This window comes from Opisthocomus hoazin, chromosome 26 (assembly GCF_030867145.1).
Source record: "Opisthocomus hoazin isolate bOpiHoa1 chromosome 26, bOpiHoa1.hap1, whole genome shotgun sequence".
Taxonomy (NCBI): Eukaryota; Metazoa; Chordata; class Aves; order Opisthocomiformes; family Opisthocomidae; genus Opisthocomus; species Opisthocomus hoazin.
In genome coordinates, this window is record NC_134439.1 from 4,943,151 (window position 1) to 4,963,655 (window position 20,505).

Here is a 20,505-nt window from a genome sequence, read left to right on the forward strand (position 1 = left end):
ATTGGTCCGTCACTTTCCCGAGCGTATCGCTTCACAATGATTGCAGGGCACAGTTCAGTCTTCTCTATTATTCAAACCACCGAGAGCTTTGGTAGATTCATCTCGTGTTCAATTAAATTCACTTCAAAGGGGGAAATTTCTGGTGGAGGAGTAAAATAGTAACTATAATATATAAATTGTATCAAACCGTGTTTGGGTGGAGGTTACTGCATTTGTAGTGTGGAGAGTATTTTAACTCAGTAAAATGTGGAAGGAAATTTGTCGTAAAAATCCATGTCTGTAATACTGCTTTAGGTTGGTTGCTTCTTATTGTTGCTCCAAGAATACTACTAATAAAAATATCCATATGATTCTGCAAAATCCAAGCGTTTTATACCTGTCTGCTGGACTTAGCCCAAGCTTATAGCCTCAAGGAAGTTTTCAGACTCCAGTAGTGGGGATCCGTTTTCTGCGCACTGAGCTGCTCAGTCCATCCATTTTCTGCTAGGGCCCTTCTCTGTCCTCTACTCAGGGAACATCTCTTAGGCTCTATCCTTATTTCTCTTCTTCTGCACCCTCTAGTTGCAGGTTTAGTTCCGAGTATACTGTTTGGTCAGGAGTTCTAATGTGTTTCTGACTTGATCTGCCTAGCCAAAAAGCTTGGCTTGATGTTGCAATACTGCACCACCAAAATGCAGTTGTCCTGGTGAAAAACAGATGCGAGAGCTTGATTACTTTTATTCATTAGGGATCACGTGGCATTTTTTGCAAGAGGAAGTAACAGTGTCCTGGTCAAATTCCAACTAGGATAACTGCAAGTGAAATTTAGATGGGCAAATGTAATAGTTGTTTGGATACTGCATTGAGGAACAAGTAGATGGGGGAAGGGAGAATGAGACAAAAGAGTAAGTGCCTTAAATCAAGAGGCTGTATGAGGGATCTCTGAGGTGGAAACAAGCAGGGGACACGGTGTTCTTAATCTGATTTAGTGCTGCAAGTTAAAAATGCCTCCATTGAAATTCTTCATGCATGTCTACATTAATGAAATGTTGTTTGGTATAATATGTCCTCTTTCTGGGTAAGCATGAACTCCCTTTGGGAGACAGAAGGAGAAGAGGTATTTCTGTGTAGATATGCACCTTGTTTGATGGAGAAATGTATATGGAGAGTCTTGGGGCCATCAGTGCTCCTGAGAGTCCAGCAGAAACACAGGTCAGCATCTCGGCCTAGCGTTGAGGCAGGTGGCAGTGATCTTTGGCGGGTGGAGAACATACATTTTGAAATGGATAGCATGCCTCGATTTTCATATCTCAGGAGTCTAGTACCAGTTGTGGTCCCCACAAAAGGTTGCACGTATTTGTACCTAACTGCCAGTTTTGCTTGAGACAGTGCTGTAGGACAGTCCACCCCCAGCAGATATGGCTCATAGATAATATACCCTGTGCTTTACCCAGTTGTACAAACTCAAAACAAAATAATTTGCTGAAAAAATAGTAATTTTTTTTTAATTGACTTTGTTTTCTCTGTTGTCTTTTATAGATGAAATGTTCAACAGTTCGTTGGCAGCATTCTTCAGAAGAATGATTACTACTGCTCTGCTCTTGCCATAATACCAGAAATCTGTGACCTGCACATCAGTGCTAAGCACCAGCAGAGAATCATATTTTGTTCATTCTGTGTAGATGGAACAGGCATCGGTCTTGAGAGTCCATCCTGCTTTAAAGCTGCTTACTTGGTTTTCTGGGATTAAAGGTGCTCAATGAATCAGGGCCCCCCAAATGAGTCAAACAGCCAATTCTTGCCAACAGTTGGTTGAAAACTGTGCCGCGCATGTAGCAGGGATGGCGCAAGAGGACAGTCGCCGTGGTCAAGTGCCACCCACCTTTTATCATGGTGCCAGCCAGGAACTTGATCTGTCCACCAAAGTATACAAGAGAGAGTCAGGAAGTCCTTACTCTGTGTTGGTGGACAGCAAAATGAGTAAACCACATCTCCATGAAAGAGAGGAGCAGCCATATTTCAGGGAGAACAGATCGGTAGGAGAGGTCCGGGCTGTGAAAGAAGATAGAGAAAACACTGACGACTCTGAGGAGGAAGAAGAGGAGGAAGATGAAGTGACTTACAAAAGGGAGCAGATTATAGTAGAGGTAAACCTTAACAACCAAACATTAAATGTATCAAAAGGGGAGAAGGGTGTCCCCTCCCAGTCCAAAGAGACTGCTGTTCTTAAGACCAGCAGTGAGGAAGAGGAGGGTGACAGTGGGGAAGAGGCCACTGAAGACAGTAATGATTATGAGGAAAATGAGAGGCAGAAGAAAAAAGAGAAAAGAGTGGAAAAAGTTAGTGTTGCACAAAGGAGAACAAGGAGAGCTGCATCTGCTGCAGCAGCCACAACTTCTCCATCACCCAGAACTACAAGGGGTCGTAGAAAGAGTGTGGAGCCCCCCAAGCGTAAGAAGAAAGCTGCAAAGGAGCCCAAGGCACCTGTGCAGAAATCAAAGTGTGAAGAGAAGGAGACTTTAACCTGTGAGAAGTGCCCCAGGGTGTTTAACACACGCTGGTACCTGGAGAAGCACATGAACGTCACTCACAGGCGCATGCAGATCTGCGACAAATGTGGGAAGAAATTTGTTCTAGAAAGTGAGCTGTCCCTTCACCAGCAAACAGACTGTGAAAAAAATATCCAGGTAGGTTTGCTCACCTGCTTGCCAGATTTCCATACCTTCTGTCGTGCCCTGGATACAGCTAGCGGACACTTCAGAGGGGGAAATCTTTTGCGCAGACCAGGTTCTGACCGAGACCTTGTCTCTACGTATCAACGCTTTGGTGTCTTCCAAAAGAAGTAAATTGCAGGGAACAGAGTGTACAACTGACATCTGCTTTAGCAGAGTTGCTCTAGTATTTAACTACGAGTTGGGGAAAACACAAAGCTACTTTAACAAATATCAGACTCAAGAGTAACTGGCCTGAAAACAAGTGCATTTGCAGTGAAGTACTTTGACAGGATAAACCCTCCTTCGTCAGGTGCTGAGCGCCTGCAGCTGTCGCTAGCTTTAAGGTTCAAAGTGTTTCAGTGTCCTGAAACTCAGTCACAGAGTATGTCCAGGTAAGGTTTCGGGGAGAACGGAATTATGGCACTTTGCTGGTATTAGAATCAGATGTAAAATACTGGAGAGGCAAGCAGGTGAGAAAGAAACTAGTGAAGTCAGGATTTGAAGTTGTGTTAAAATGTAACTTTTTAAAATCCTACTGAGATAATTGTGTACAAGTAATGGACAGTAGTGTTCATGTATGCATATGGGAGCAGATTAATTCAGCAAGTAGATCTGTTCATGAGCATGTTCTTTTCCCAGTGCAAAAAGCTCAGTAAATCTCACTGATAATATAATGATCTCTGGTCTTTCTCACCAGAAGATTTCCAGCTTTTAATTTTATACAACAATGGAAGCCTGTGTTGTAATAGAACCATTTTAAAGTTGAAGTTGTGGAAAGAGTTTCAGAGTTTCTGATTCATCTGTGGTTTGTACTTTGTTCATAGGCATCTATGTTCTCATGTAACTGGGGGCACTGTTGTTTTATCTGTCGACTTGAACGTGCTTTTCTGCCTTATTAAACTAGGCACAGTGTTGCCACCTACTTCTGAAATAATCCCACTGCCAGCATGAAGTATCTTGAGTTCAGTTTCTGCGGAGCTGAAATGTTGAGAGTTTGCAGGGCGACAAGTTTTTTGTCTGTCCAGTGAGTTTTACCAGAAAGATTTAAGACTTTTTTGTTTGTTTGTTTGCTTAAATGCTAAACTGAATTGGTATTCAATTCCCACTGTGTGGGAGACAGTTGAAATATTTATTGCAATTTCTCTTTGCTGTAAAACTCAAATGCAGCTCTATATAACGCTATGCTATTTTTCCTTATGTTTCAGCTCATAGGAGGAAGACTGAAGGAAGGAGTATAATATAAGATAATGAGCCTTGAGCATAGTTAGTAAAATGCATAAACGTTTCAGTATGTCCTTGCAGTTTTTGAAATAAATACTCCAGAAAATTTAGTGTAGCAGAGGACATTTAAATGTAAATTTAAGGAATGCCCTGTCATCCAGGTGGCTTATTCACAGCATAAAATGTTTTGACTTTAAACAGGAATTCATTAATAGTTTGTGTGTGGTGTAGAATGGAGAAGCACCTTGGAATCCATACACCCATATGCTTCCCAGAGGTTACATTCCTTTGTCCAAAAGTGATAGGAAGAGAAGAAATTGTAGAAATTTTATATCCAGTGACAGAAGAATGATGTCCCAAATATTTCTAGTGCCAGAAGCACTGCTAGGCATCTTCCACTTCTCAGTATAAGTATATATTCAGCAATTATTTTTGTCTGTCCTGACATTTGGAATGTGTTTCGCAGCTGCCTGCTAATTTGTTTTTATTACCCTTGGCAAAAGGAGTAAGGGGATATGAAAGTTTTACATTAATGTAGGGTTTAGGATGTCAAGAGGGATATGGAGCTTTGTCTAGGAAAAAAAATGGTTTCATTATGCAAGTGGCAATAAGTGGTAATTGAACTAATAAACAAGGCTGGCTCCTCTCTATATTTTTCAACTAAGTGATGGAATATATCTGGTTTTCCAGGTAATGTCTGGTTTTCATCCTTTCAAAGTTAGCACTTTCACAGAACTTCTGTTGTCATCCTAGAGTCTCTGTGTAGTAGCTCTCAGTGATCTAAATTACTGCTGATTGTCAATTAAATTGTAGACTGCTTCAAGAGCTTGCTTAACCTTAAATCAAAGGATTTTTGATAGTTTCTTAGATTGCTTTATTCTTTAAGGTGTCCCCCCCAAAGACTACAGTTTGTTCCTGACATGCCTCCAAATAGATACATCTGGAGGCAGAGGCTCTCCTCGGAGTCAGCATGGTGAGCGGCGTACCAGAGTTTCCAGGCCTGTAGAGATGTGAGCACTGTGGAAGCAACATAACTTGTCTATGCAGAGAAGAAACAGCTCAAGTTGACAGAAGGCATAGTATTTGCTAGTTCTGCAGGGAACAGCATACAGCCCTTCTTACTTTGAGGCAAGGAGGTTAAATGATGGGCAGAAAAGTGGAGATGTGCCAAAAACTCCAAACACCCCAACAACTAACAAAAAATAACAAGCCACAATTCCTTCCTCTTCACTTCAAAGATGAAAATTATTTGATATCCTCACATATGTGTCTGCTATCAAGTTTCACAACTAAGATTATTTTGGAATTTTCAAAATTGTACAAAGTTTTTTTTTTTTATCAAGTCTTTAGCAAGAACTAACTCTATTGGGGAAAAAGAGATGTATGAAAGCCTTTGGATCCTGCTCACCACTGACACTCTGGACATTTCACAGTAGTTGTGGGAAGAGATTAAAACATTGTTTGCATGTGGTCATTTTAGACCTAAAATGCTACTGATTCGTGTAAATGAAGAGTGAGAACACGAAAGATGGAGGTGGCAATTTGCTTTGCTATATGAACTGTGTACCAGACTCTCCGCGTGGTCAAGAGCTGCAAGATTGAAGCTGTCTTCTGTGTAGAGCTAAAATATGAGAGAGCTTTGACTGGTTCACAGGCTGTTAGACCTGGAGTTTGAGAGGTCCTGTGAAGGACAGGGCTGGACGTGCAGATGGCCTTAAGGCAACTTGGTGGTGGTGGCCTCCTCCACCTCTGTTGGCTTCTTCCCACAGCAGCAGCATCAGTGCCCGTGAAGTTGTCTTCTCTGTGTTAGCTGGATGCAGCTCAAGGAGCTATCTATGCTGTTGTGTTTTGGAAAGAAGTTACTGCGGTGGCTGTGGTGCTCTTCAGGTGGCACCAAAATGCAGTGTGTTAACATCCTCTCTAGTCCTGCTTGATCTGGCTTTTCTTAGTGTAATTGTTTCAAGCGTGAAACAGTAAATGTAAGCTGAGGTAAAGTCTGAGACAGTATACAGCATTTTGACTTGTTTTGGGCTGCTTTTTGTTATGCAAGAGGAAGATACGTGGCTTAGCTCCACAACGAATCCCTGAATCTGTCTAATTTAAAATACCTTTTATTTATCCCATTCATTCAGTGCGTTTCCTGTAATAAATCATTCAAGAAGCTCTGGTCCCTTCATGAACATATCAAGATTGTCCATGGATATGCAGAAAAGAAATTCTCTTGTGAGATTTGCGAAAAAAAGTTTTACACCATGGCCCACGTGCGGAAGCATATGGTTGGTGAGTTATTGATCAGCGCTTATGTTGGTTCTGCCTCATAATGTGGCTTTATGGTTCTTCACTCGTAACTGCTGTTTTGAGGAGAAGAATAGTAAGGCAAAGTCAGTTGTCTGAGCTTTATCCTGAGCAAAATGTTCAAGACTGGGCAGCAAGCAAAATATGTATGTGTGTACATATGTGTGTATACTTCTAAGCTGTTCAGCTGTAATCATTGGAGGAAAAAATCGGTTAAGGAACTGTTTGTATTAGAATGACCCTCTCTAACGTACTGTTGTGTTGCAGCACACACAAAGGACATGCCATTTACATGTGAAACCTGTGGAAAATCATTCAAACGCAGTATGTCTCTCAAAGTACATTCCCTACAGCATTCTGGAGAGAAGCCTTTCAGATGTGAGGTGAGGCAACTGTTAATATGTTTAGATACCATAGCATCGGGTATGAAATTAGTAACACTGTCAATAGGGAATGTAGGTGGAAACTGAAATGACTGACTGGTAAATGAGGTGCAGTTTCATAAAATTTGGGGAAAATTCTTCTTCTTGTGGAGAGCCCAGCAGGAGTGCAACTAGCAGCAGTTCAAACTGAGATGTATTTGGTTTGCTGTCACTGCTGGCTGTCACGTTCTTCTCAGTGAATACGCATTACAGCAGGATTTGAATCCTAGTTTTGCCCCAGTGTTCATGGCAAAGCTTAATGCAAATTGTGTCCATCCTCCCTGTCTTGCCCGGTAACTTGAAACACATACAAGTGGCGACAGTGGAAATAAACAAATTACTGGTTGATTTTCACGTGTGGGAACAACTGTTGTCCTCGCTGCAAACTATGACCTCCTCGAGATTGAAGGCAGTGCTCTGAATTTGCATTTCTTAAACCGAGTGTGTGTGTGTGTGAGAGTATCGCACTGATGCATTCCTTTGGGTTTGTGATTGTGATTTTAAGCGTGCCGTACGGGACAGACTTACCCGGTCATATGTCTGGGGCAGATAATGCCGCGGTCATCTGATGGGGATGCTTGTGGGTATCACATGGTGGGTGCAGGGCCCTTCCTGTTCCCAGGGCAGGTCTGGTGGCTCACCCTGTCCACACAGTGTGGGGCACAGCTCTGGCCAGACGAGTACTGGTAATGGCGGTAGTGCAGCCAGACTAGTCTTGGGGATAAGACTCATAGGGAAAGAAATTACCTCATACCAATAAATAATAGCTGGAAAACAGACTGGCTTGCTGAAAAACAAGCCTGCCATAGGGCTGCTGTTGGTTTTGCTGTGTGAGCAGAGTCCTCTAGTGGAGGCATGCCGTAGTCCAGCAGAGAGCGCTGGCAAAGCTGCAAAGCCTCCAAATGATACCTTAAGCCAACAGAAGCACTTTTCTGTTGGCAGAACCGTGTTTCTGCCAGGCTTTTGCCAACAGCTGTGTCAACTAAAGGTTGTGACTGTTCCACGCTCCTTGCCAAGGCTCTTGTGCCAGCAGATCTTTTAGACCAAATTCTACTTGCGAAACAATTTAAATTTTGCATTTGTGTGAGGGTCTCTGTGTGTACTAGTTCAGGTATTTTTTACTTCCTCACATAGTACATTTGAGTGCTGTCCCATGACTGCCTTGCTTCCTGATGTGTGATGCCTGAATATCACAAGCTGCTGTTTTTCTGTTGCAGAACTGTGATGAGAGGTTTCAGTACAAGTACCAGCTGCGTTCCCACATGAGCATCCACATTGGGCACAAACAGTTCATGTGCCAGTGGTGTGGCAAAGACTTCAACATGAAACAGTACTTTGATGAGCACATGAAAACACACACTGGTAAGAACTTACCAAAGAAAAGCACAAGTACCTCCAGGACAAAAACCTTCCTATACTTCCAGCTGTATTCCCTTCCTTGGAATTTGGGATCAAAACTGTTATCCTGCCTAGAAATTCAGATAGGAAAGGTTAATACATTAGCTTACTGTTAAATCTGACTGTCTGTAGTCCTGTGATTCACTGTGGGGGAAAAGGAGATGTTAGGCTTGCTTCCTTGTTATTTTGGTCTGAAGGAACCCCTTGCCAAAGCCTTGGAAATGATTGCCTCGTCCACCAAAATCCAAAGGTGAGAGAGGATTTCATAATGACCCAGGACTTCTGCGAAACAGCTGTCTCTTTATTTGCTGAAGGTAGCAGTCGCAGTAGCTTTTGTAGGATGCAGTTTGTTTGCGTGAGTATGCTAAAGTATTAGCAGATACTGTGCCTCGCTGATTGCCGTATCTGTGTTTGGCAGGAGAGAAGCCCTTTATCTGTGAAATCTGTGGGAAGAGCTTCACCAGCCGCCCAAACATGAAGAGACATCGCAGAACTCACACAGGGGAGAAGCCCTACCCATGTGATGTGTGTGGCCAGCGATTTCGCTTCTCCAACATGCTCAAGGCACACAAGGAGAAGTGCTTCCGTGTTACCAGCCCCGTCAATGTGTCAACTGCTGTCCAGATCCCGCTGTCCACGACTTCTCCTGCCACCACAGTCCCTGCTGTAGTGAATGCACCCACTGCCCCAACTCCACCGATCAACCTGAACCCAATGAACACACTTCCTCCACGCCCCTTTCCCCACCCATATTCACACCTTCACCTACATCCTCATCCTCACCATCCACATCATCTCCCGGTCCCCCCGGTTCCTCATTTACCCCCTCCTCCAGCTCTTTTTAAGAGTGAGCCTTTAAATCACAGAGGCCAGAGTGAGGACAACTTTATGCGACACCTGGCAGAAAAAAACAGTTCAGCACAGCACCACTAACATCTTTGCTTCCTACCAGCTGTTTTCCTATTTTATGCACATGGAAACATGCCCTCATGGAAGTACAGAGGGTTAGTTGGTGAAGATCTTTGTCTTTCTCTTAGCCCCAGCAGGTGGTCCTAATTTTGCCCTTGAATCAGTTAACAAACAAGGAAATCCTGTTTCGGATCAGCAGTGCTCATTTGAAGCTGGGAACCAACAGGACTTAAACCCAATTTGCTTGCGTTTTACTGATGACTTTTATAAATTTCAGATACTGAGACTTGTGGAATTTTATAATTTCGTATCAGCTGATGAGGTATGCTTGCTTTTATATCCTGGACTTCTCCTCAAAGAGGAGATAGGCCTGGTTTTCTTTGTACTAATCGGAAAGGCTGTGAGATTAATACAGAGCATTAATTGTATCACTGTGTATTGTAATGGATTCTTTGCAGCTTTTGGAGCCGGCTATGGAGTGAGCCAGCCACGTATCACAGTATATTTGAGCATTATAAAGAAAGACAAAAAAATTTCTTGTTTGTGTAGCTCTCCTAACACACTCTTTATTTTACTACAGAAATTATTTTAGAGTTTTTTTGTATAGACCTATTTAGTAGTCTGTTTCTAAAATGAAATGTATTTCAATAAGCGGTGTAATTTTTTCAGTGTAGCTGGACCTATGTTGTATAATAGATAAATTTTTATAATCATCAAAATGTGATTCTTAAAAGATGCATATAGCTTCTATAGTTAAAGTTATTCTTACAACCATACAACTTAAAAGGTGCTTCAGAGAAGAAAGGAACCCAAGAGGTCTCTGGAAAGGTTGCCTCAAAAGCAATGTTGATTTCAGAACTTTACGTAATTTATTTTAGTAGGGCTTTTTTTTTTTAACCTTATGTTTCCCTTTTCACAGTTTCTCTTAAGCTTTTTGGACAAGGACGGTGGGATACCGTATTCCTGCTCCACAGGTTTTCTTTAGTTCAGTTGGAGTGAGGTATGAGATGGGTTAGAAAGGGAGCCCCTTACACGTAGGGACCCGCGAGTTTGGGAGCAGAGAGTCACAAGAGCATGAGAGATCTGACAGCAGAGAGGAAATCAAGTATCTTGAGTCAGCCAAGCATCTTTTCTCTTTATGTAGGAGAAACGGTTTTAATGGCTTTTCATGGTATGATTTTAAGTTGGGGATCGTATCAAATGCTGCTCTTCAGATTGCTTTTTGGAATTCATGGAGTTGTTAGGAGAGGGGAATGAAGTGAGATCATCGGTGGTGTTTCTGACTGGTTGATTGCAAGAGTGAGAAGAGAAGTTTGAATGAGACAAAGGTGTTTCAGTTGCATTGTTAAGAAAATGCTGATAGCACTGTATGTACCATGTGAAGCTCTGTCCCATAAATGTAATGTGCATAAAATTATGGGATGATTTCTAGGGGTCGTAGTCATACTTTTGGCAAACCTAAGTTTTACAGTTGTAGGATAGGAGACTTTGAATTGTAGGCATGTCACTGTTTCATAATCCTGCGAGGCAATGAGGGGGAAATGACAAGTTAGTGCAGGGATGGTGGGCTGGAATGCCAAATGTATCTGTTTTAACCAGTGAGTAGCTGTTATTTTTTCAGGTTTGTATTTCTGTTCAACTAAAACTAAATATAGCAGCATTATGCAATCTAGGAACTTGTTGCCACCTTCAATGAAGACAGATGTCCAAGGCAATGTACTGTAAGTCCTCTTTTCCTTAAAATTCCTACTCTTCTGTGCTGCTTTTTAAGTTAAATCCCACCAGACTATACCTCCAGAGATCCTCATAGGCAGATAGCAAACTTGCCATTCTGTTTGGTAATGAACTGGGGTTTTGTGGCTAATGGGATTAACTTTTTTTCGAGATGGCAGAAATCATGGAAATTCTTCCTAGCATTACTTCCTCAAGGTTGATGCTGTCAAGCACTGTGTTTTGAAACACCATGTCCTCTGTCTGTTGAGAATTAGCTCCTTAGTTGATGTTTTTCGCCATGTTTTACCACCTAATCATTAATGTTGTTTTTTTTCATAACAAGCATAGGAAACTTTAGAAACCAGAAAGGGCAGTTTTGGCCCAACAAACCTACTCATTTTTAACTGAGCTGAAACCCCTTCCAGCATTTCTGAAAAATTAAACAATGTTTTTTTAAATGTTTTTCTCTATAATATTTATATACACCCTCTTACCTTCTAGAAGAAAAAAACAATTATGAAAGTGAATTTACACTCATGATTATGACTGTTGTATTTACTGTGGCTGGTCCGCCCCGGAGGTTCTATGCATTCCACGTCACATTTGCAACCTACATTTCTGTTGTGCCACTATTTTATGGTCAGGCCTGTTATTAAATGATTTTTAAATGCTAAAAAATTATTGGTAAATCAATTGTATTCCAGTTTTGCAAAATGATTTTCTTCTCAATAAATTTACAGTATTAGGCTGCTATTCAGAATTCTAAAATCTGGGACAGTTTTTTTCTATTATTTAGTTCGTAGCAATGATACATCTTGTATTTTTTCCTTCCAAGACTTGTGAACTTCCTTTCTGTGGAAGAATATTAAACTATCTAACCCGCTTAACAGTCTGTCATAATGTGACATGATGTCAACAGATTCTCCTCATTATTTGCGACAAACATCTCTAAAGCTGACATACTGGTCTAAAAGTGTTGCAGTGTGATATCTTACAAAGTATTTCAGCAAGGAAAGGAAAATGGATGGTACAAAAGGCAGGAAATTCAAGGTTGAGATTTGCTGTAGCTTCTCACTTCTGCTTAAATTTGCATTGGCGTGCACACCTACAGAGTTTGCGCAACACAAAGGGATGTATTCATGGGTGTTTACTGCTTTCTGCTTATGTTGACAAACTAAGCGTAATGTTTTGTATCAACTTTACTGTATTTAGTAAGTAAGGGGTTGGTTTGTGTTGCTGAAGTGTCTCCTTCAAGAACAGCAAAGACCAGTTCTACCAACTTTGGGTTTGGTTTGAATGTTTCTGGAAAGTCGGACTAAATTCTCCTTTCTCCCCTCCTCCCATCCTACAGCCTAAGGCAAAGTTTTACTGAATTTGTAAGGGGGGAAATCCAGCAGAATTAACACACAGTTGGGAGGTCGGCATTCTAAGGCGAGCAGTTTAAAGGACAGCATCTTTTCTGGAGAAGTTTAAACTGCCAGTCCACCGGACAGTGCCTTATCCTTACGAAAGGCATGAGCTGTGTGAGCTTGTTTGTTCAGTGTATTATCTCAGACTCACTTATCTTTCTGGATAAAGGGGTGGTGATTAATCTTTCTGGATAAAGGGGTGGTGATTATTTGTTCTGTATTGTCATGCCTGCCTGAATTATTGACTCCTCTATTTACACAGCTCAGATACTTCTTAGACGGCCTAATTCGTATTGCTGCACACATCGAAAGTTAGTGTTACCCACCTTGTATTCCCAACCAAATCTTAAATTTTGGACTTTTGAAAGAGTGGTTTAAGCTGAATTTAGGCTTTTAGCACTGGGAAATCAGTTCATATCTCAACAGTACGGTCCGTCTGGATGTTTTTGTCTTTGCCCTGTTGTGTCTCTTGAGCATGGAATAGCTGTTTTCAGTTTATTGAAGAGAGGAGGAGGTAGAGCTCAGGGCATATAAAAAATAGTGCTTCCCTTTGACAGTTTTCGTCTGGTTTAGCCAAGTAAATGACAGACCAAGTTTACCTCTGAGCTGAAAAGATTAGTATTTTTGTAATATATTTAATTTGTTGGTTATTTCTTTGCGTTATAATGACCAATGGTGTGACTGTCAGTGGGGTCAGCTACCATTTTTTTAGGAGTTTGAGCGATCCACTGTTGTAAAGGGCTGTTTCTGTTTGTGCAAAGATAGTGTTGTCGACACTTTTTGGTTTGATTACTACTTGCAGAGTATATAGGTAATGTGCCTTTGAGACTATGATAAAACAATATGCAAATTGGAGTGAGGCACTCACAAACACTAATAACATCAGACTTTTTCACTAGTGGGACTTGAGCTCAGGGTCATAAAATGGTTAAATGGTTATTTTATGGTTTCATATTTCTATTGACTATTTAAAAAAACAAACATAATCTATAGCTCAACAAGACTTTTTTTTAACCACTGGTAAGGTACATTTCACTTGTAAATAGAAGATGGATCAAGTTTCTGGTTTTAGTGTTGGTTTTGGTCTTTAAGCCTGGGAGACATGGCTACCTGAGAGATGATGGAGGTGAATTAAATAAATGCTTTCCCATTTGCATGACAAAATGAACTGACAGTTTTTCCAGCCTGTTATGTACTACACTACGATTAATATATGAGTGATTCTTAATGGCAAACGTGACTTTATTCTTATATCTTACCTGCTTCTGAACTTTGAGCTCTACTGTTTTTCAGGAGTGACTATAAAAGTTCTTCAGATCTCTGTCCTTACAGTCTGATTATGTTATTTTTTTAATGGGCATTATTATTATTATTATTATTATTATTATTATTATTATTATTATATGGGGGCATAGTATGCACTGCTGAGCAGAAAACTCATGTAGATTCAGGCGTGGACGCGATCTTCTGCATCCTGGTTAGAAAAGCATAGAGTGGAGGTATGTGTGCTTGTTAGAACCAATAGCCACGTGTCTTTGAAGGATATTATTTTTATATTAAAGACAGTGAGTCTGACACTATGTGTTCTCCTGAATAATTATAGATAACTTCATCATGCACTGCTTTTAACAATTTGGAATTGTACATTTGACTTTTCAGAAATCAACATCATTATAAACTCTGCAGTTCGGAACTGATAAGCACCATACCTCTCTAGACTGTATCATAAATCTTCAAGTACTTGAAAAGTAGAAGAAAGGTACATTGAAAATGAATGACTATAAAATGTTTTCACTCTTTTACAGTTTACATTTGAAAGCAGAAATGTCACTCTGCAAGTTTTGACATGGGCATTAAGCTTTAAACAGCCTATGATAGCACATCATTTGCCAGCTTCCATCAAATGAATTTGCCTTGTACCAGAACGATTATTTTACTCGTATCTTGAAAACATGTCTGTGCAGTATCACTATTTGATTTCTTTTGTAGAATGCTCTTAACCTATCAATTCATAGCGAGTGTTCTCTTCAAAGGGTGCAGGTGGGGAAGAATGAATGAAACTTGGTGGTTTTGTGTGGAAGTTTAAGGGTGTTCAAAACTGGAATTAAATTCAAATTAGTAACTTTTACTCTTTTAGCAGAGAGAAGGCAGTTTTTGAAGTAATCTGGCACTAGTAAGTAGTATTGTCTTACTGGCCTTGGGAGGTATAAATTAATTAATTCTTATATTTTGATTTTAGCACATTGATTATGCTAAAAATAAATAATATTTTATAAATATATTGGAGACATGGCAGAAGAATTAAAATCCTCCCTTAAGGAGAGAGAAGTTAAAAAGAAAGGTACATATTTGCATTTCCTATAGGCACTAGGAAGAAAGCCTACCTTCGGATTCACAGATGTCCTTAATAAAGATTTTTACCCTGGCAGCAACGAAATAATTTTTGTTGTTTAATTAACAAATAAACAGTTTTTAAGCTTCTAATATGATTATGAATAAGAAATGAGAATTACATTAATTTCATTACTGATTTTTGACCCACCAAGAAAATTTCTGCCTGAGCTGACCTGTTTGAATTTATGCTGGAGCCTAAGTAAAAGTTTATTGTGGATCGCAGGGGGCACCCTCTGCTCTCAGAAATAATCAGTGCTTTTTTGGGACGATGCCACATTCTTCTGTCTCGTTAGCTGTGCCTTTTCAAATGAGGATAAAGATTTGAGAGGGGTTTAGGGGTTTGTGTTTTGTTGTTTGGGTTTGTTGTGGGGTTTTGTTTCTCTTCATTTTTAAAACTGTCCTGTCCCTGTGTTTTTCGGATATAAATCCTCTAGCTTTCTTCATCTGTTGCTGCTTTTACAGGTTGGAATTAGTAAATATCTTCTGATGAAATTTCTTTGGGTATTGGGACTAGCCGCCTTTGGACTGAGTCATGGCCTACATACACCTACAGAGTGGATACATTGTGCAATGTGGGCCACCTCTGTGTGTGCTGAGAACTGACGTACACAAGCGTGGCAGTCAAATGAGGCTGCCCCAGTACAGCAGTTGGTCAGATGTTTTTAGTCTGACCTTTTATTTCATCGTATTGCTAAATATTTCTTTCACCCATGTCTTACCGATCCCTCTAATTTAACATGCAAATGGGCGTATGTGATAGGTGCTTGCATTTCTAATTCTTATGCTGTTTTCCATGGTCTTTACCGTGTACTGAAGCGTAAGAGCCTTGTAATGCACAGTTTAAACACATTTAAAAGTGAGAAATTATATAAAATTTTCCACCAAAAGGAAACACAGCTTTTGTTTTAATTCCTGTTCCTGAAAAATCTGCCAAACGCCTGGGCAGAATGTGGAAGCAGACCGAAAGTCCCCTGTTGAAGTGATCTATTAATTATTATCCTTCACTTGAAGAACTCTGAACAGGGTCATTACTGTTTACTTTAATCAACCTGTACAGCATTAGCATAGTACCCTTAGATATTTTTAATCTTGTTTCTGCACAAAGGTGAAATTTGTAATAACACTGGTGCTGATCAGTTGAGGATGTCTTTTCAAGAGTACATCTGATTTTTCCTGAACTGGGTGTCTGGTTTCCCAAAGGGTCATTGAAGCCTTTTAAGCTGAATTGACCAGTTACAGAGTCTTGGCTCAAAGGTTAGTAGGGAAATGCCCCTGCCCTTTCAGGGACAGTAGGACTGATGGATTTTTCTGATATGCTGCTGAATTAACGTGCTTTCTTGGGATAAGAAGAGGCATTGAGGGCAAGAATGAATATCTAATCAGCAGGTTAAATATATGCCTGCACGTAGTCTGTTCAGAGTTAATGCTGTTAAAAATGATTACCCCTAGAGAAAGCCAGTTATTGATGCTGGACAGGTATACCAAGTTCGTTAGAAGTACAGGAAGAAATCATGGTATGTCATGGAGTAATACAGAAGGTTGCTACTTTGGGGGGATTTTTCTTGCTGCTAATGTTGAGGTTACAGCCCTCATGCAGAGAGGGATTTGGTGATGTTGCACCTTTCATTCTTCAGCCTGTCATTCCAAAATCAGTTGTGGAAAGATTTTGGAGATTTGTTGTGTGTTTTTTGTTTGGTCTTTTTTGTTTGGGGTTTTTTTTTAATGCAGCAATAACTAATTAGTAAAATTTCTTGAGTAGCGTGGGAAGGTTACGAAAGCGAATTGTTGCTCCATTCGAAAGTCATAACTTAGCATGCTTCTCAGAAATGCATTGTAATGATTTTTCCCTATATGAAAAGTTGCATAACATTAAAAGAAGGGGAAGGACGGGCATGTAGGGAGCTAAAATTTTCAGACTTTCCCCTTTCTCCTGAACCCCCGCTGCAGTTAATGCATTTAGATTTCTAATGAGAGCTGGTACTAGAAAGATGTAAAAGGAGTCAACAAAGTGAATTGAGGAGCAAGCTGCAGCACAGACCTCAAGCAGCCAAACTGCTGACAGCCCCCCACCACCACCAGCACCGACCTGAAAAAAATAGTGTGGCTCTCTGATTGTAGCTTGTATCGGACTCCGTGCTTATTTGACGTGAACGAAACCGAGTGTGTTATGGCTAAGTGCTGTTTCTGTTTACAGTCTTAATTTTGCAATTTCATCTTCAGATTGCCTCAACTCTGTTTTGCCTATAGTCTGAGAATAATAATCAAGGGGCAACTGATAGTGGAATGTAACTTTGTCCTCCCCAGTCTTTCATGTGTGCTGCTACCATGTGCTGCACGTTCAAGGGGGATAGGCGAGTTAAAACTGTGGGATGTTAGGTTTGTGTCTGTGAATTGTGAGCTGCAAAATAATGCTGCAACCGTGCATTGGCACGTCTGTTAGCTTGCAAAATGAAAGACTGAGAGTATTACAAAATAGTTTCCAGTTTTGCTTTTGAAACAGGAATTCAGCCTTCTTCCCTGAGTAACTCGATGCAGGGCAATGAATTGAAGTGTTGTTTGTGTACCTTCCCTATAAATTATTGGTGTGCTCTCATCTACATGCTTATAAGTCTCAGCCTCCCTCCTGCACCCTGTGAGAATTACTTAATACCTTTACCAGGAAGACAACTTTCTCAGTAAGCTGTGATAAAACTAGGAGGTTTATTAGAAAAGAACTGTTGTAAAAGAGAACTTGCTTATTTAAAGGATTCCAGTTGTGGTTATTTATCTGTCTACGTGAGCAGTCCATGTGATTAAATTTAGTGTATTCCTGTCAGATGAGCAAATATCCCTGTTCTGCAGATGTGGAACTGAGAGACCTGCCTGACATTACGTGAGCGAGTGACAGCTGGGGTCAGAGCTCTGTGTTATTTCTGATCCAGACTGCTGCCCTAACCACAGGATCACCATTTCCCTTTTCAGTTCGTTTTAGATTTTCTACATAATTTCCTCTCTAAGGTTTTTCAGACAGTGGATAGCCTATGTTATAATAAAGGAGATAAGAATCTGTCGCCTCTTACTTTGTGGTTATATTGAAGCTACTACAATACAGGCGAAAAGCCGTGAACGTGAAAAATAGCAATTGGGAAATCTTGCTTATCTCATGATGTGTTTCTGAGGAAGCGACAGGGAGCAAAACGTAGCCAGTGTTTCAGCTGGAGATGTCTCAGAATAATGATACATAAAATTAGTTCAGACTGAAAAGTGATTCCTTCCAAGACAGGCCAAGCATGAAGGTATCGGCTTTCTGTTAAGCCTTAAATATCGTTAATAGTCCAAAGGTCTCACGACACTTCAAGTTAATGCCCGCGTCCTGTTCAGACTCTGGTTTGGTAACTGTGCTCCGATTCTTACGTAACCCCTGTGATTTCAGCAGTTTAAGGTATCCTCCCGTTTGCAGAACAGTGTCTGGAGGGTGCTAAAAGAAAATGCATCGCATGTCAACGGGGGGGTCGAATTTGATATTGGCTGCACAACGACCTAGTTCCCAGGGGCCAAAAGGAAAATCAGCGCTTTGAGAAGCGAGAGCGGCAAGGAAGCATGTTATCTAACTGCCCGTTCTCGTTGCAGGTTTGTAATGGAAAATGATTCATCAGGCATCACCAAGGAAACCAGGGAGTGTGTCAGAATATACTACTTCATCTAGAGTTAGTGTCCCTTTCTTTTAGAAATCATATATTTAGTAATTTAGGGTTGTTAATTCATAGGAAAATTCCTACTTGGCCTGAAATGTTGTCTCATGTTCTGTGAAAATTTAAGTTTTTCATTATTACCAGAAGACAACTGGATTTTATTATGCAGTGTCTCATGGATTTTAATTTACTCAGGCATATATTTTCATTGATTACAGTAATCCAGCCACTTTGCCTACTGTTTAAAAAAAATACAGAAATAATGTTAGATTGTCACAGAAGATAACATTAGTGGTTTAAATTAATTTAAGCTAATGTAGCTTGTGCTGCGTGATGTTGCGGTCATAGCTCTTGGCTTTTCCCGTCCCACAGAGAAATGGTTCCCCAGGGGGCTGCAATTTAATCTGTGTCCTTGCTGATGAGGAGGAGTGAGATCCGCAGGAGGAGCGGCCGGTGGCGGCTTAGCCAGGAGATGGCAGTGGAGCGGATTGCTGCCTGCTTCTCGAAAAAGCAAGTGCAGTGGATGAAGGAAGGCAGCTTGCTCCTCAGGCGGTGGCGATGTTGGAGTCTGTGTGTGAAGTAACTTACTGAATTAGAAAACGTTTCCAATTTGCAGCTTGTTTCTAATTAATTGCTAATGTTCCTGATCCCTTGCTTAAGTTGTATTTCCTCCACTAGAGCTTGTAAGTCAGTGTGGAGTTGCAGTGACTCTTCGTTGTGGCTCTTGACAGCAGAATTGTCTGAGCTCGTTTGTGAATTGCACTGAGACAGAGCCTGGAGAGTTTTGTTCTCGAGTATTTTCTAAATACGCTCAGCAACTTGAGGCTGCAGTGAGCGATTTGTCGCCTCTGTCAATCTCTTCAGAAACCGTTGTGATGCTTGGTGTCCCGTGTTATATTGGATGACTGGCAAGGAGTAGGAGGATTTTTAGGCTTCATTTATGATGAAGCAGATAGAGGTTAAAATTACTTCCATGTGAAAGAGTAGGAATGAGTGCAGTGTGTTTCACAAAGTGGGCTGCAGTTGCCGAGAGCATCACGTTGCTCTGCTCGCCAGCACAGTGGTGTGAGCAGCCGACACCGCTGACCTGCAGCGTGTGGAGATCGTCGTCATTATCTGTGCATCCCTTGTGCCACTTCAGCAGAAGCTTATCCCACCTGATAAAAAGCCCTGTCTTGTTGCCGGTGTTTCCTGATTTCTTCATGTTATATAGAACAGAACATATAAAATACTTGGCCTCACAAAGAGTGGTGACCTAACCACACTCCTCTAGCGCGTCCTCCTTTCTTCCTGACTGACTTTCAGCTTTAAATACATAACTGAACCCATGCTGACAGAAGAAACTTCGGAAGGCCTCAGCTCAGACGACTGTAGCCCGCACTGAGCAAAGTTGGCCGCTTTCTTTCTGAAGTGTCCCGACTGCTGCCCAGGGGGGAATCGCCGAAAGAGATGTGTGGGAAGGTCACCCCACATGGTGAGGTGGAATGAAGGGAGTTTGCTGTCTTGTTGCTTGTTAGTTCTTGAGGTTTTTTGTGCTATTGACCATATAAATATTATTCAGCCACCAAAAATTTATTGCTGTAAAAGAAAATCCTGTGTTGAGGAGGTGGCACGAGGTGACGAGCTGTAATTGAAGCTTGCTCATCCATGTGCCCTGAAGACAGAGCTGTAGGGATTCGCTCCCCTTGTGAGTAAAGCAAAGCTTCAGTTTTACTCTGAGCTTCCCCAAAATACGCATCGGAGACCACGGGCGCCGGTGCAAGGAGGTCTGACAGAGGCGGCAGGATTGATTTCATGGGGGCTACTGAAACTAGGCTTGACCTGACTTCTTTTGTGTGCTGCAGGGTGGAAAATGAAGCAAGGCGGGGACGGGACAGACAGACAGACAGCCGCGTGGTCATTGTTGGCTTAGGGTTGCTTATGTGCTGATGTAACCCACTTAAAAAAACAAAGAGGACGGAGGGAAGCGTGCGTCCGTGTGTTTCTTGTAGCGCAGGGATGTTACACCCATTGTGGGGAACCCGTGTGTTCATAAGAGGGTTGCCAGGAGCCAGGTCAGCCCGACGCAGAAAGCGCTGTCCTCACTTGCTCTCCGGGGTTCCGAACAGTGGAAAATCACTGGGATACAGGAGCGCCCTTGCCAAACTCCTCCGTCTGTGATGTTTCTGGAATGATCTTTGCCCCGCTGCCTTTCAGTGGGAAGGAGACAGAAGGCAGCGGAGAATTTGCCCTTTTGAGTTTCCCACTTGCCTTACGCCCGGTGACAAATCGCTTGAACGCGCTCTCCTGCGCTAATGGGAGCTGGTGCGAGGAGAACAGCGAAACCCACGCTGTGCAGGGGAAACGGGGTGTGCTCTGCATCGAAAAGCCAGAATGGCTC

At 41.5% G+C, this 20,505-nt stretch overlaps 1 protein-coding gene across 2 annotated transcripts in view; it reads left to right on the top strand.

The window, feature by feature from the left end:
* Positions 1-14,832, top strand: part of ZNF652 (zinc finger protein 652) — a 29,699-nt gene extending 14,867 nt beyond the window's left edge. For both annotated transcript variants that reach the window (XM_075443512.1, XM_075443511.1), the window contains 5 exons: positions 1,519-2,666; positions 6,047-6,194; positions 6,477-6,592; positions 7,849-7,993; positions 8,448-14,832. In XM_075443512.1, the coding sequence (XP_075299627.1) occupies positions 1,758-2,666; positions 6,047-6,194; positions 6,477-6,592; positions 7,849-7,993; positions 8,448-8,962 (1,833 nt within the window). In that variant the 5' untranslated portion in view covers positions 1,519-1,757 and the 3' untranslated portion in view covers positions 8,963-14,832. The remainder of the gene's footprint in view (positions 1-1,518; positions 2,667-6,046; positions 6,195-6,476; positions 6,593-7,848; positions 7,994-8,447) is intronic.
* Positions 14,833-20,505: the final 5,673 nt, after the last annotated feature.